The 14,561-nt window shown below is 44.7% G+C and overlaps 1 protein-coding gene across 1 annotated transcript in view; it reads left to right on the top strand.

The window, feature by feature from the left end:
• Nucleotides 1–14,561, top strand: part of CHP2 (calcineurin like EF-hand protein 2) — a 193,387-nt gene that overhangs the window by 143,616 nt on the left and 35,210 nt on the right. Inside the window, exons 5-6 of the mRNA XM_086938705.1 lie at nucleotides 2,260–2,321; nucleotides 10,880–11,002. Coding sequence (XP_086794831.1) covers nucleotides 2,260–2,321; nucleotides 10,880–11,002 — 185 coding nt within the window. The remainder of the gene's footprint in view (nucleotides 1–2,259; nucleotides 2,322–10,879; nucleotides 11,003–14,561) is intronic.

The raw sequence follows: 14,561 nt of genomic DNA, 5'->3' as shown, positions 1-14,561 counted from the left end.
CGCCCTTTATTAATTCAGTTGAGCAAGATTTAAAGCAAATCCAAGCCGATGCCCCCCAAGTAGTAGGTCTTCCCATACCGGTATTACTTTATGCCGATGACACTGTTTTACTTTCCAGGACCCCTATTGGTCTCCAAAAACTGATGAATGGGTTTTATGATTTTATTCAGAGGAAGAAACTTAAAATCAATAATTCAAAAACCTTTGTTATGGTGTGTGGCAAAAAGTCAAAACATCTTAAACCCTTTTGTTTTAAGGAAAACCGTATTGAGACTGTGGCTAATTTCTGTTATCTGGGCGTTACTTTTAATAACAGAGGTTCTTGGGCTCCAGAGCAGACAAATGTTAAAGCTAGAATGGGGAAAGCATCCCTAGGCGTCTTCCGCTTTGCCTCTAAAGTGGGAAGCCGCCGTATTGTAGATATGTTGAATATTTACAAGCATAGATGTACATCGGTAGCATTGTACGGTTCTGGGGTTTGGGGACATTGTAACGTAAGGGCCCTGCAAATTATGGAAAACATGTTCCTCAAACGGTTGCTCTGCCTTCCATCTTCGGCTTCCACTGTTTTAACACACTTGGAACTAGATCTGGACTACTTATCTGATCTAACCGGACTAAGGCCACTGTTGGTCTGGAAATCCATTTTCACCAAGATGGAAACTGCCTTTACCAAAGACATCATTAAGGACTGTTTACTTCTGGAAAAAGTTTCCAATATTCCTTGGTTAAAATACGTGATTTCAACTGTTAAGGATCTGTTTGATATGGATGTGTGTAATGACCCTATTTGTATGAATTCTCTGACCAAACAGGAAGTCAAAAATGAATATTTGCGGGTCAAATCTGATCTGCGGAAAATTGCAACTAAAGAGTATTCTACCCATGTTTTCTACTATCCTTTGAAAGAAGACAGACCTGGTATACCCATGTACCTTAATGTTATACATAGACAGTCTCATCAATTTGTACTTTCAAGACTGAGACTAGGCATAGCACATAACCTGGTTGCCTTCCCCACAATGAAATGTCACTCGGTTACCCCTTGTTCGTGTGATGGTTTAACTAAACAAAGCACACCGCACTTTCTCTTACTCTGTCCTTTGTACAAAGCCCAGCGTATTTGCTATCTTAAACCTATGTTTTTGAAATATTCTACGTATACCACAGGAAATGCAATGAGGTTATTATTCTCACTTGCGAGCCCAGATTTATGTTTCTTTACTGCCACTTTTATTTTGAAATCTATCTCAGCAAGACTAAGTATGGTTTTTCCTTAAATTTATGTACAGTAATTCTTACATTTTTAACCTAAAATTTTCTTGCCCAACAATATGATATGTACTCCCCCCCCGGCGCTGTATTTTCTTGAATGTATTCTTGAATGTGCAATGTTTTAATTGTATACTTTTATGATGTTTTTTAAACAATCGAATAAAGTTTATAAACTGAACTGATAGGGTAGGTGCTCCCAGGTGTCGTCCTCTGCCCTGTGGACGAGTAGTATTCAAAGTATAAAGTGCTGTCAATGAGAAACTGATAGCATCCCTTAGGGCACACTGTGAGGACCACTGCGGAGTTTTCGAACCGGCGCGAACCGATTCAACTTGATTAACTTGATGCTCCCCGACGAAGGACAACTGTCCGAAATGCATTGGAGCAGGAAGGCAAAAAAGTTGAACTTATCGTTACAATAAATATGTGAATTAACATACTGAATTGAACACAATGGATTAAAAACTTTTTGTTCAAGAAGAACTGATTAATCATGTTTCTTTGAACTTTGAAGGCAAGAATCGCTATACAGTGTGCCCTAAGGGATGCTATCAGTTTCTGATTCACAGCACTTTATACTTATTTTTGTTTTTAAAACATATAAATAAATGGCATTGTCATTTACAATGCTATTAGCTTAATCTCTCGCAAATGCGAGACCTATTGCATTTGCACCCACACACACACACACAGAGCAACATGCACCCACACACACAGAGCCACACACACACACACACACAGACAGAGCCACACACACACACAGACAGAGCCACACACACACAGACAGAGCCACACAGACACACACACAGACAGAGCCACACACACACACAGACAGAGCCAACCCCTAGCCCAGTGGTATGTGATTCATCTGAGAGACCAAGAACTGGATGAGAGTGGGATAAATGTACATGCAGTGATATGCTTATGCCATTGCTTTGCACAGTCACTGCTCTTGTTGACATTTTTTCTTAACTGACTTTCCAGTTGCCTTCCAGCTGTACGACCAGGATAGAGATGGGAAGATCTCCAGGGCGGAACTGATGCAGGTAATGGACGAAAGCTACAGGAGTGCATATTTCTGGAAAGGCATGAGTGGAAGAGTGTGTAATGTGTACAATGGGGAAGGGTAAGCTAGAGGCAAGAAAGGATTAGGTCCTTTGATCCTGGGAAAGTGAAGGGGAGGCCTGTAAGGCTGGACCACTGTATGCCTCTGAAAGAGGTGCAACCACTAGTAAGTAGTGGCTGCTGCGTACCTTGAAAATGGCGGTGAGTGCTAAAATAAAAAGTCCCCTGGGTACATAGGAGACATCAGCAACGACCATGGGGCAGAGCCTCTCGCAGGGCCACTGGAATTATGCAATTTTGCTGCCACTGCGTTTTCCGCTTATTGATTAATTTGCCCCATAATCCTTCATCTGCTGCATAATCTACAGATTTTAACAAAAAATGTTTCTATCTCAAACAGATCAAAGGTCACTAAAACACAGCGATGTTTTTCCACACATTGGAAGGCCCTTAGCAAAGGTTGACCGGTCACCTTTCTGATGATTATTGCTTTTTTTGGTTGTTAAACTGATACAAAAGAGATGAAATCTTTGGCCAGACAGTGTTCATATGTGTAAATAATGAAGTAATTATATTACAAAATGTGCCATATTACGCCACAATAATTTGCCTCTTGTTGCCACATAATTTAGTTTACCCTGCTGCATGATTTGGTCCTCATCTGCCACATAATTCCAGTGGCCATGGCCTTATGTACCTGAGAGACTGCAGAAAGGACCATCAGAGACAGTACCTCAGTACCTGACAATACTGAGGATGAGAAAGCGAGAGTCAGCAAGAGGAATGGGGTAGAGTAAGTGAAGGAGACGAGGACAGTGAGACTGAGGCCCAGATTGACTAAGCCTTTGCACTGTCCTTACATTGAACAAGGCGACGCAGGACAACACAATGCTTCAGTAAGATTTACAAAGCCAGACAAGGGACTATTTGCACCACCTTGCATACTTGTGATGCATTAGATGACATTTCGAGCTGGTATGTGTTCTATGGGTGAAGCATGGGTGTTCCCGTGCATCCACCCGTATATTTGACTCAATTCTAGATTTACAAAGGTTAGAAAACCTGAGATGGCTTCAATGTGGTATGCCTCCCGGAGGGTGAAGAAACGTGGAGAATAATCTTATTTTCTCCTGATTGCAACTTTCTGTGTATGCTGCATTGTGCATCACACATCGAAAGAGAAAAATGCCTCTTTGAATTGTTTTTATGAACGAAGGTATACCTTCCGGCACAAAAACAATCCTGCCTCTAACGCAAGCACTCTTTCACTATGGCGCAAGGGTACATGTATTGGCACTAGGCAGCACACAGTACGCCAGCACAAGGAGAGCAGAAATGATAGAGCATTTCTGCTCTCTTCCTTTCATGCACTGCAGCACAGCAACTTCCCTTGCTGCACTGTATTGCATGAAATAAAAGTAAATATGCCCATTAGTGTTCAAATTAAAGAATGTTTTTGGGGGCGCTAGAGGGCGCACTGCGGAATGGCTGCCTACTGAGACAGCTCCGCCGGTCAAGTCCAAATGATGGCCTATAACTAGTGAGAAGCGGCATCATTGCTGACAACAACTGGCAGAAATATACGTTGGAAGGTATGAGGACCGACGTGACAGGTTCAAATTAAAACCAAAATGCAATAAAAATGAGAAAATTGACCAGGCGATGATCGAGCGGCACTCCGGGAACCCCGGGCAATATGGTGGCCGCCTAGCGCTGATGTAAACGGAACGGTCCGGGAGACTGCCGTGACTGGGAAGCTGTGGATACTGCTGTGAAGGTGGTCAGACCGGGAAAAGCAGTCGCCGGAGATCGTTGCGGGCCGAAAACGGAAGGTAGATACTGCTGGTGACGATCCGGGAGAGCACAGTAAGCTGCAAGCAGTATTGAATGAGCCAGACACCATCGCGGCAAAGAACCGGTAAGTGGAGGCGGGCGGGAAGACCGCGACCACAACAATACCCGCTGCTGATTTAACAAATAGTCACAGACAATAGCTCTCGTGGAGGGGATATGAGATCGAGTGATAAGCCCTTCAACAATGGCTATCCTACTCCTTTATGAACACTGGGCATAAAATGAGGGCAAAGAATTGAACAATGAAACAAACGATAGCTAATACAGTCAAATATTAATCGCCTAACAACCCCTGGATGCAATCACTGCTGTTCTCTCTATTTATGAGTAAGATACTGCACACTGCACTTGAACACGAATGAGTTGAGGGAGAAGACAGTACTGTTTCATACCACACGGACAGGATGGCAAGCACTAACATCAAAATGGCGGCGGATAAATAAATGGGTCTGCAAAAGGGCGCGTACTGCTGGGCATGATACCTAGGAAGACCCTACTAGCTATGTGCATTTAAAAATGAATTGCTGTGAAATGGGCTATAAACGTCGCTAACACATGTAAAGACAGTCTGGGCTGACGCAAGTCACAACATAGTAGTGCTGCAGGAGCGCGAATATGAAACGTGGTGTCCTCGCAAGATAGGAACCCAACCCCGATCCGATGCCAGGATCCTGGCCAATCACTATGACACTACGACATAAGACACCCATGTACCCCTGTGCTGGCTGGTGACGACCAGATCTCATATCGCAGCGCTGGACTCCCGCACCACCCGGATAGCTATCCATACACCTGACCCTTCAAGCTAGATACGGAGCATATGTAAAGGTGAAGTGCAGGGAGGGCCTAGTGATTTTAGGAGCCTAGGGACTAGCGGCACAACACAAAAGTGTAAAATACCAACCGTAAATAAGTAAAAACACCTGAAACCATGGGGTAGCCAGACCAGCAACAACCTAAACTTAATTTGGAATCGAGAAAGCCACCCAAAGGCGCGGCATCGCACTCAGACACAGAGATGGACCAGGAAACTGCATCAGGAAGCGCCATGGAAAATGTTCTCAAAGCAATACAGGTGAGCCTACAAGATATTAACGGGAAACCTGACCATTTAACTCAGCGAGTTGATTGCATGATGCAAAATTAGACAAGCAAGGAGAGAGACTAGACAACGCGGAGGTCCGCAATGCAGCGGTAGAAGATGAGGCAACCACAACTGCGAGCAAATGCACAGGAATGGAAAAGGTGCTAGAAGTACTTAAGAATAAGGCGGAAGATTTGGAGGCAAGGTCGCGCCGCAAGAATATACGCATAGCGGGTGTGCCGGAAATCACGGACACTGGTAGGCTGGAAAAGTATGTAGAAGACATGCTGCGGTCAGTGTTTGAGGAGAGTAGTTTTACAAATGTTCTAATTGTGGAACGCGCGCATAGATCCTTGGCACCGCGACCACCTCCAGGAACAGCACCGCGCCCCATTATTGCGAGGATCTTAAACTATAGAGATAGGGACACAGCACTCCGACTGGCGAGAGAAAAGCAGAAAATATCGTATCAAGGGAATAAGTTGGCGTGTTACCCTGATTTTACCATGGCAGTGCAGCAGGCACGTACGGAATTCTCGCAAGTCAAGACCAAGCTGCGTGAATTAAAGGTGGAATATGCCATGCTATACCCTGCACGTCTGAAGGTGACATGGGAGGGGAAAGCGACAGTGCTGCACACTCCGAAAGCTTCACAGGAATTCCTCAAGAAAATTACCTCCAAACGAAAAGAACGTCGACGAGCGGAACAGAACCACGACTCGGACTGAGATGTTTTACATAGCTCTGACGACATAAGAACTGACAATTGTAATGGGAATGAGACGTAAGCAGATTATACTACACGCAAGTAGTTGAAAGGTTTGTGCGCTCGATTGCTGGTGGCATGACACTACTGAGCCACGACTGGTGTAGTGGAGGATAGTAAATGTGGTATATGAAGCTTGGAATGAAGCAGTGCACTGGTAAGAATGAACAAACCGAGGTTGCTCATGACATTGCAGGCATGTTCCATACACTAACTCCTTTATGCTGCAGATATGGAGCAGGTAGCAAGCCAAGGTGACCGCATTGACTGAGAGCTTGTTGCATGTGATTTGTTGTTGAAAACATGATTGTAATAACAAGGACACAAGGCCGAGAATATTGGGTCCCTCTATTATTGACTAATGTTTGCCAGAAGCGTATTGTCTTTTAATCAATGACTGCCAGGTATTACGCTGCATTGATAATGTTGACTTGACCACATCCACCACTGTGGATGCTGTTGTGTACCCATGGCTGACCCTCCAAAGGGTGTTCCCCAACTTGGTTATGTTTGTGTTGTGGGAAATACAGGGGTTTGTCTTTGGCATAATTGGGGTGCTAAAGTCGGAGGAGGGAGGGGGATGAGGGTATGTTCTACAGATCAGAATGTTTAAGATTCAACGCCACAGTCCAAGTCTGTTATGTACCTAAATGTTGGAAAGATACCAGTACTTCTAATATTTGTGTCAAGACCGATGCATGGTCCGCCTCTATTACTGTAAGGAGTAATACCTATAAACAAAGGGCATGGCTGAGGACAAGTTAAGGCCGGCAGCCTTGAATCTTTTAACGTGGAATGTGCATGGGCTAAACAATCCGAAGAAGATAAGGCACATGTTTGCATATTTGGATAGGTTACATGTCGATATAGCTATGCTCCAGGAAACCCATCTGGCCCCAAGCTCGTCTTGCAAACTGGGGAGTAAATGGGCGGAATCGTTCTATCATTCGATGTATTCATCATATAGAGGGGTGACTATATTAATCAAAAAAGGCACAAATTTATCCATCGAAACAACTATGGTGGATACAATGAGAACATATGTCATTCTCATAGGGAGACTACGGGGACAGAAGGTGGTCCTTATAAATACATATGGCCCAAACACTGATGCAGCTGAGTTCTTTCATAATATTTGGCAGAAACTACATGATGTGGAGGACAGGGAGATAATATGGGGAGGAGATTTCAATCTGGTGCTACAGGAGCACTTAGACAGATCCGGGCCGGCTATAGAACCACACCGGAAAGCTATGCGCAAAATGAATGACATCATGACAGAACTCGAATTATATGATTTATGGCGTATTAAAAATCCGATGGGTCAAGAAGCAACGCATACATCTGCCATGCACAACAGCTGGTCCCGCATAGATTACTGGGTGGGCTCGAAACATGTGTCACACTGGACCAACGTTGTTAAACATCTCCCAAGGACGTTATCTGACCATAACCCTGTATCACTGTCCATAACACTCCCACATTACCTACCCCCACCATATAGCTGGCGCTTTAATGCGGGAATACTGACTGACACAGTATACATGGATACGATAGAAACTGCCATATCTGAGTATTTCACTATTAACGAACCTACCACAGACGACCCAGGTCTGTTGTGGGAAGCTTTTAAGGCCACCCTTCGCGGGGTCTGCTTGAGCACCACCGCAGGTATATTGAAGGACATTCGCGGACAATTAGCCAAGAGTGAGGATAAGCTGAGAGAGTTAGAGCGCGCATACGAACACTCCCGAAATCCGCAACTACTAGGAGTTATAAGAGAGTGGTGATGACTGAGAACCAATCCTTAACTGAAGATGAACTCAAATATAAGACGAAACGTGCTAAGGCCAGAACATTTGGCAAGGGAGGGAGACCGGGCAGGGTGTTAGCATCGAAAATATGCGAGGGGCGCTCTGCGCAGACGGTGATGCAGGTCAGGAGTGAGGATGGGGAGATGCAAACTACAACTGGGGGAATACTGAGGGAATTTGTAAACACGTACAGCGCCTTATATAAATCACGACAAACTGCAAACCCGGAAGAAATCGTGACGTACATGGAAGATGTGACCATTGCGTGGCTTTCAGATACCCAGATGCAGTACCTCTCCCTCCCAATAACAGTAGAAGAGGTCACGGAAATTATTAAATCGTTACCCAATGGGAAGGCACCAGGCCCTGATGGGTTTACATGTGAATTTTATAAAGCATTTGTGGATTACTTGCACCACATATTGTAGCGCTGTACAGGGACGCATTTGAAAAATCGATACTCCCACCTACCCTGCGCGAAGCGATCCTAGTGGCACTGCTGAAACTGGCGAAAAACCCTATATACTGCGAGTCCTACAGGCCGCTCTCATTAATAAATGTTGACTCCAAAATATTGGCCAAATTATTAGCAGTACGGTTACAACCGCTAATGACAGCGCTGGTCCTACCAGACCAGTCTGGATATATACCAACGAGATCCACAGCGCATAATATGAGAACGCTATTTGCATGGGCACATTACTTAACGCCATCCACTAAAGCAGCGGCGGTAATGTTAGATGCAGCCAAAGCGTTTGACTCAATAGAATGGCCTTACCTCCTGACGGTGCTTAGGAGAATGGCATTCCCTCCTATCTATCAGCAGTGGTTCCAGTTACTTTACACCAAAACTCTGGCCCGAGTTTGTGTTAACAATTATATATCTGACATAGTCCCCATAGAGCGCGGAACATGACAAGGCTGTCCACTGTCACCGCTGCTATTTGCGCTGGCATTGGAACCACTGGCCTGCAAAATTCGTCGGGGTTATCACTACTCAGCATTGCAATTCTCAGAGCGCCCACTTCACATTTCTATGTACGCAGACGATATGCTACTCTACGTACGAAACCCAGAAAACAATCTAGCACCACTGATGAGAGAATACATTAAATTCGGCCGACACTCTGTGCTCCAAATAAACTGGGATAAATCGATCATACTTCCCCTCACAGATAGCACGGATCCACACACGACAGAATTCCTTCTAGAGTGCAACGGGACCCAGTGCGGTACTTGGGCGTGTGGTTTCACAGAGACCCTGAACTTGTCATACGGGAAAATTATGGCAAAGCTGTTAGCACTATGGCGACCAAAATAGATCGCTGGATCCAACTGCCTCTTTCGTTAGCTGACAGAATGGCAATAGTCAAAATGGTAGTGCTCCCAAAATTCCTATATTTATTCAATAATATCCCCATCACACCACCACCCGAAGTCTTTAGACAAATACAGTTGCTACTCATAAAATTAATATGGGCAGGCAAACAGGCTAAGATCGAGCTGCGAGCTCTAACACTACCATACTCAAAAGGAGGTTTTAAAGTGCCAGATTTCCGCCTCTATTTCTTGAGTGTGCAGGCCCAGTACGCCTATCATTTGTATCACCGGACCCCCTTTCTAACGCACACAGCCATAGAGGAAAGCGATACACACCCTGTCCCACTAACAGCGATAATAACGCATAAAAGACCTGCATTACACGATAAAGACATTATTACTATAGACACAACGAACGCTGCATGGGCTCACATAGGGAAACTGGCACATAAGAAACCTTTATATGCACCTGCCCTCCCATTACACCATCATCCCAACTTATCTGTTACACAAGAGGAGGTTGGTATGGGGCTGTTACGCCAGGTGGAAATTGACACGATGGGAGAGCTCTATAGCGAAGGGACATTTAAACAATTACAGGACTTTGACAACGTAAAAAACCAAACACTCCTCTTTCGCTTCACTTTTCATAGACTCCAAGGGGCTGTCAAACAACTCTACCCGACATATCCAGTGGAACCACCGCAATTGAATGCGCTACAATTAATCATTACATCACCTAATGATAAAAAGCTAATATCACGACTATGTGCTGTAGAACAGGATGAGATAGCAGACACAACACATAGAGCATGTGCAAGGTGGAACGAGGTGTTGGAAACCCCGCTTACGGAGGAAGAATGGAGCACTGCCTGCTCAGTGACTGCACTTTTAACTCCTAACGGCAACTTGAGAATATTACACTATAAATATTTGCACCACACTTACCATACACCAGCACGACTTCATAAGTACGGTTTAAGACCGGATGCAAGAATCAAGAGATGTGGATGGGACTCTGCGGATTTCATACATTTAGCGTGGAACTGCCCACCTGTACTTCAATATTGGTTGAAGATTGTGCAAATGCTGAGTGATATGGTTGGGGTATCCATAGACTGTACAGTTCGTACATGTTTGTTAGGCCTATTGCACAATGTCAGAGCTGCAAGGCGGAAATTTTGTTTAATTGTGCTATTACTGGCTAAAAGACGAGTTACGCTAGCCTGGGATAGTTAAAACGTTCCGCAAACAAACCAATGGCGACATGACGTATTGTCACGAAACACTACTTACCTATAAAGAAGAGCTACCAACAAGATCACGCCCTAGAGACTATTGGTCATTTTTGGTGGCATATATGCAAAATAATACAAATGTATGAATATATATGAATGTACTGGTTATTTCCATAGATAATGTACAAATGGCGATATACTGATGTCTTATCTGCATTATATGAACAAATGAATACTATGCCGGGATGTGGGATGCAGTAACATGATGATCTGTATGGTTGTCTCTTGATTATGTTATACACTGAAAATACCAATAAAAAGAATTAAAAAATGTTTTTTTATAATTAAAGAATGTTTGCTGATATCACACGGCTCTTCAGTGTGAATGGAGGCACGATGGGAAGGCGAAAGGGTGGAAACAGAGAGAGATGAGTAATGGGATCTTCTTGTCACCACTCTCCAGGTGCTACGGATGATGGTGGGTGTGCAGGTAACAAATGAGCAACTGGAGAGCATCACGGACCGAACTATCCAGGAAGCAGATCTGGACGGGGACAACGCCATCTCGTTCCAGGAATTCGTGCAGGTCAGCACAAGAGCAGTATAAATGACCAAAATATGCTGATGTGGATGAGAACACCACAAATTATCTGGAGTATGTGATAGAAATGCCAGCTCCTCTTTAAGTATGTGAAGGCTCAGGCAGTATTACCAAGTCCTAGAGCGAGTATGCACCTGTTTGGTAATACCACCACTTTCCGCGAGTACATGATGGTCCAGGCAGAAACAATACCACATTTTGTGAGTTTTATGACACTGTATCTAGATCAAGTGTCTCCAAGGAGTAGCTCTTGAGCTACTGTTAGCTCTCCAGCTACCTGTAAGTAGCTCGCCTGTGTTCATCCCAGCCTACTAATATAGAGGTTTTTGCTTGGTGAAATTATTATATATATATACTAAATTTAAAAGCATGTCTTCAATATTCACATGTGTGTATTTACAGAACTCATAAGCTGATGTTTGGACAAAATTAGGTGCGTTTTCAAAATGGTGTTAAAGCTATTACTCAGTTGGGGAGGTTTATTACTTATATTATTACCTTAGTGCCAGAGGGATTGCAGCTATGGCTTTTATGTATTACCCATGTACAGTCATTTAAAATTCTCAAAGGATTTTTTTACATTAGTGCTGGAAACCCTGCCTCATCCACTGATGTGATCACTGCTTACAAACTCGGTCACTATTACATCACTAATATTAGTAGCTCGGGATGATTTCCATTGAACATAAGTAGCTCTTAATACAGAAAGGGCTGGATACCCCGGATCTAGATAGATAATATCAACCTACAATAATATTGCGTCCACTACACTGTCAAGGTAAGTACAGAATTATTATTCTTACCTGCACATCTATTCACTTAGTCTTAGCTTGCATTATGGTAAGTTACGTTATGGAGAATTTTAAATTGCACATATCACCCTGAAAAGGCTATCCGGGTGTTAGATGACAGGTGAAGCTGATGTGTACCAGGAGTTTAAAAAAGCCAGACTTTGAGTTTCTTTTCGAATTTCTGGAAAGTGGTCAAAGATCTTGAGAAGGGGAGTTGGTTCCAGTTTTTGGCGGCCAAATAAAAGAAAGAGCACCCACCGGATCTCGAGTTGAAAATGGGTGGGGTGTTGGCAAAGTGGAGCATGGATGAGTGTAAGATCTGAGAGGGCCCGAGGAAGGAGACACTTTTATTTTGAAGTGTGGGTCAGTGTTGTGCAGGGCTCTATAAGTGTGGCAAAGTAGCTTCAAGAGTGCAGACTTGTGAATGGGGAACCAGTGAATAGCCCTGAGATGAATGGATAAAGTGGATAAGTCAATGTATTGGATGCAATAATATTGTCATGCGATGTGACAAATTTGATACAGTGGGCTTCTACCTCCATGAGTATGACAACTTGAAGACATTGGTGTTTGCCATCTATGTTGTAGGAAAATGCAAAGTTATGACATTTTTGCTATTACAACTTTCTTGCATAATTTGGAGATCTAGGCAGTGCTAGGCCAGCTCTCATGAGTATTTAAAAAACATATGGGTGGTGTAGCGCATGACCAGTGACAGACAAAGTGGCTTCCTTAAATGAAAGCTTGACATTCATAGCACAGACAACCTCCTGGAGGAGAAAAATCAGAGAAGAGACCACAAACGGATATGCCAGGGGTGCCAAAGCGATTTTGAGCACAAACAGAATGTGCCTGGGTGACTACAAAATGAAGGGACAATGTGAGAAGTTCCCTCCTTGATACATTAAAGAAGGTGTGAGAGAGGGCTTCATGTGCATTTTTTCAGAATAGGGAAGAATTCCATCAGTGAAAAGAGGAAAACTTGAGCCTGTGAGAGGTGAGAAATTGAGTAGAACAGCATGTCATGCTTTCTAGACAGCAAAACACACAAGATGATGGACGGAATGCTGCACAATGGCAAAACATTCACTCCCAGTCACAGATCTGGGTTTAATCCATCGTTATTTTACTCACCAAGTCACCCCAGTTCAGACATGGCCATATGCAAATCAGTCTTGACCCTGTGCCTCATGGGAACAGTCCAGCCCGAACTGCCAAGCCATGTCTTTCCTGGACCGGAATCAAGCATCCTAGGACCAGTTTCTGGCATTCCAGCCGTCTTCAGCCAGGATAGCTTGACTCTAGTGGCTTAGTGAGCAAGGGACCCACGTCTGGGCATACCCTTCCCACATAAGTTGAACAGCAAAACACACAAGATGATGGACAGAATGCTGCCCAATAGCAAAACATTCACCCCAGTCACAGACCTGGGTTTAATCCATTGTTATTTTGCTCACCAAGCCACCCCAGTTCAGACATGGCCATATGCAAATCAGTCTTGACCCTGTGCCTCGTGGAAACAGTCCAGCCCGAACTGCCAAGCATGTCTTTCCTGGACCGGAATCAAGCATCCTAGGAGCGGTTTCTGGCTATCAGCCGTCTTCAGCCAGGATAGCTTGACTCCAGTGGCTTAGTGAGCAAGGGACCCACGTCTGGGCATACCCTTCCCACATAGGGTGGGTGAACAGCAAAACACACACGATGATGGACGGAATGCTGCACAATGGCAAAACATTCACCCCAGTCACAGACCTGGGTTTAATCCATTGTTATTTTGCTCACCAAGCCACCCCAGTTCAGACATGGTCATATGCAAATCAGTCTTGACCCTGTGCCTCATGAGAACAGTCCAGCCCGAACTGCCAAGGTGTGAGTGTTTGAATGGTTCAGATGCTCCGTCCATCACCACCCCTTTTTGTACCGCTTTGTTCGCCATAAGTTGGCAGGGTATGCTCAGACGTGAGTCCCTTGCTTGCTTTGCCACTGGATTCAAGCAAGCCTGGCTGAAGACTGCTGTAATGCCAGAAACCGGTCCTAGGAAGCTTGAATCCGGTCCAGGGAAGGCTTGGCTTGGCAGTTCGGGCTGGACTGTTCCAATGAGGCAAGAGTGGGCTAAAGAACGTTGATGGATTAAACCCAGATCTGTTGACTGGGTGTGAGTGTTTCATTGGTTCAGATGCTCCGTCCATCACCAACCCCTTTTGTACTGCTTTGTTCGCCATAAGTTGGCAGGGTATGCTCAGACGTGAGTCTCTTGCTCACTTTGCCACTGGATTCCAGCAAGCCTGGCTGAAGACTGCTGTAATGCCAGAAACCGGTCCTAGGAAGCTTGAATCCGGGCCAGGGAAGGCATGGCTTGGCAGTTCAGGCTGGACTGTTCCCATGAGCTACAGGGTCAGACTGATTTGCATATGGCCATGTCTGAACTGGGATGGCAGAGTGGGCTAAAGAACGGTGATGGGTTAAACCCAGATCTGTTGACTGGGTGTGAGTGTTTGATTGGTTCAGATGCTCCGTCCATCACCACCCTCTTTTGTACCGCTTTGTTCGCCATAAGTTGGCAGGGTATGCTTAGACATGAGTCCCTTGCTCACTTTGCCACTGGATTCAAGCAAGCCTGGCTGAAGACGGCTGTAATGCCAGAAACCGGTCGTAGGAAGCTTGAATCTGGTCCAGGGAAGGCATGGCTTGGCAGTTCGGGCTGGACTGTTCCCATGAGGCACAGGGTCAGACTGATTTTTATATGGCCATGT

The sequence above is a fragment of the Lissotriton vulgaris genome, chromosome 9 (genome assembly GCF_964263255.1).
Source record: "Lissotriton vulgaris chromosome 9, aLisVul1.2, whole genome shotgun sequence".
Taxonomy (NCBI): Eukaryota; Metazoa; Chordata; class Amphibia; order Caudata; family Salamandridae; genus Lissotriton; species Lissotriton vulgaris.
Note: the sequence above shows the minus strand (reverse complement) of the source record. Positions and strands in the feature narration are given on the sequence as shown.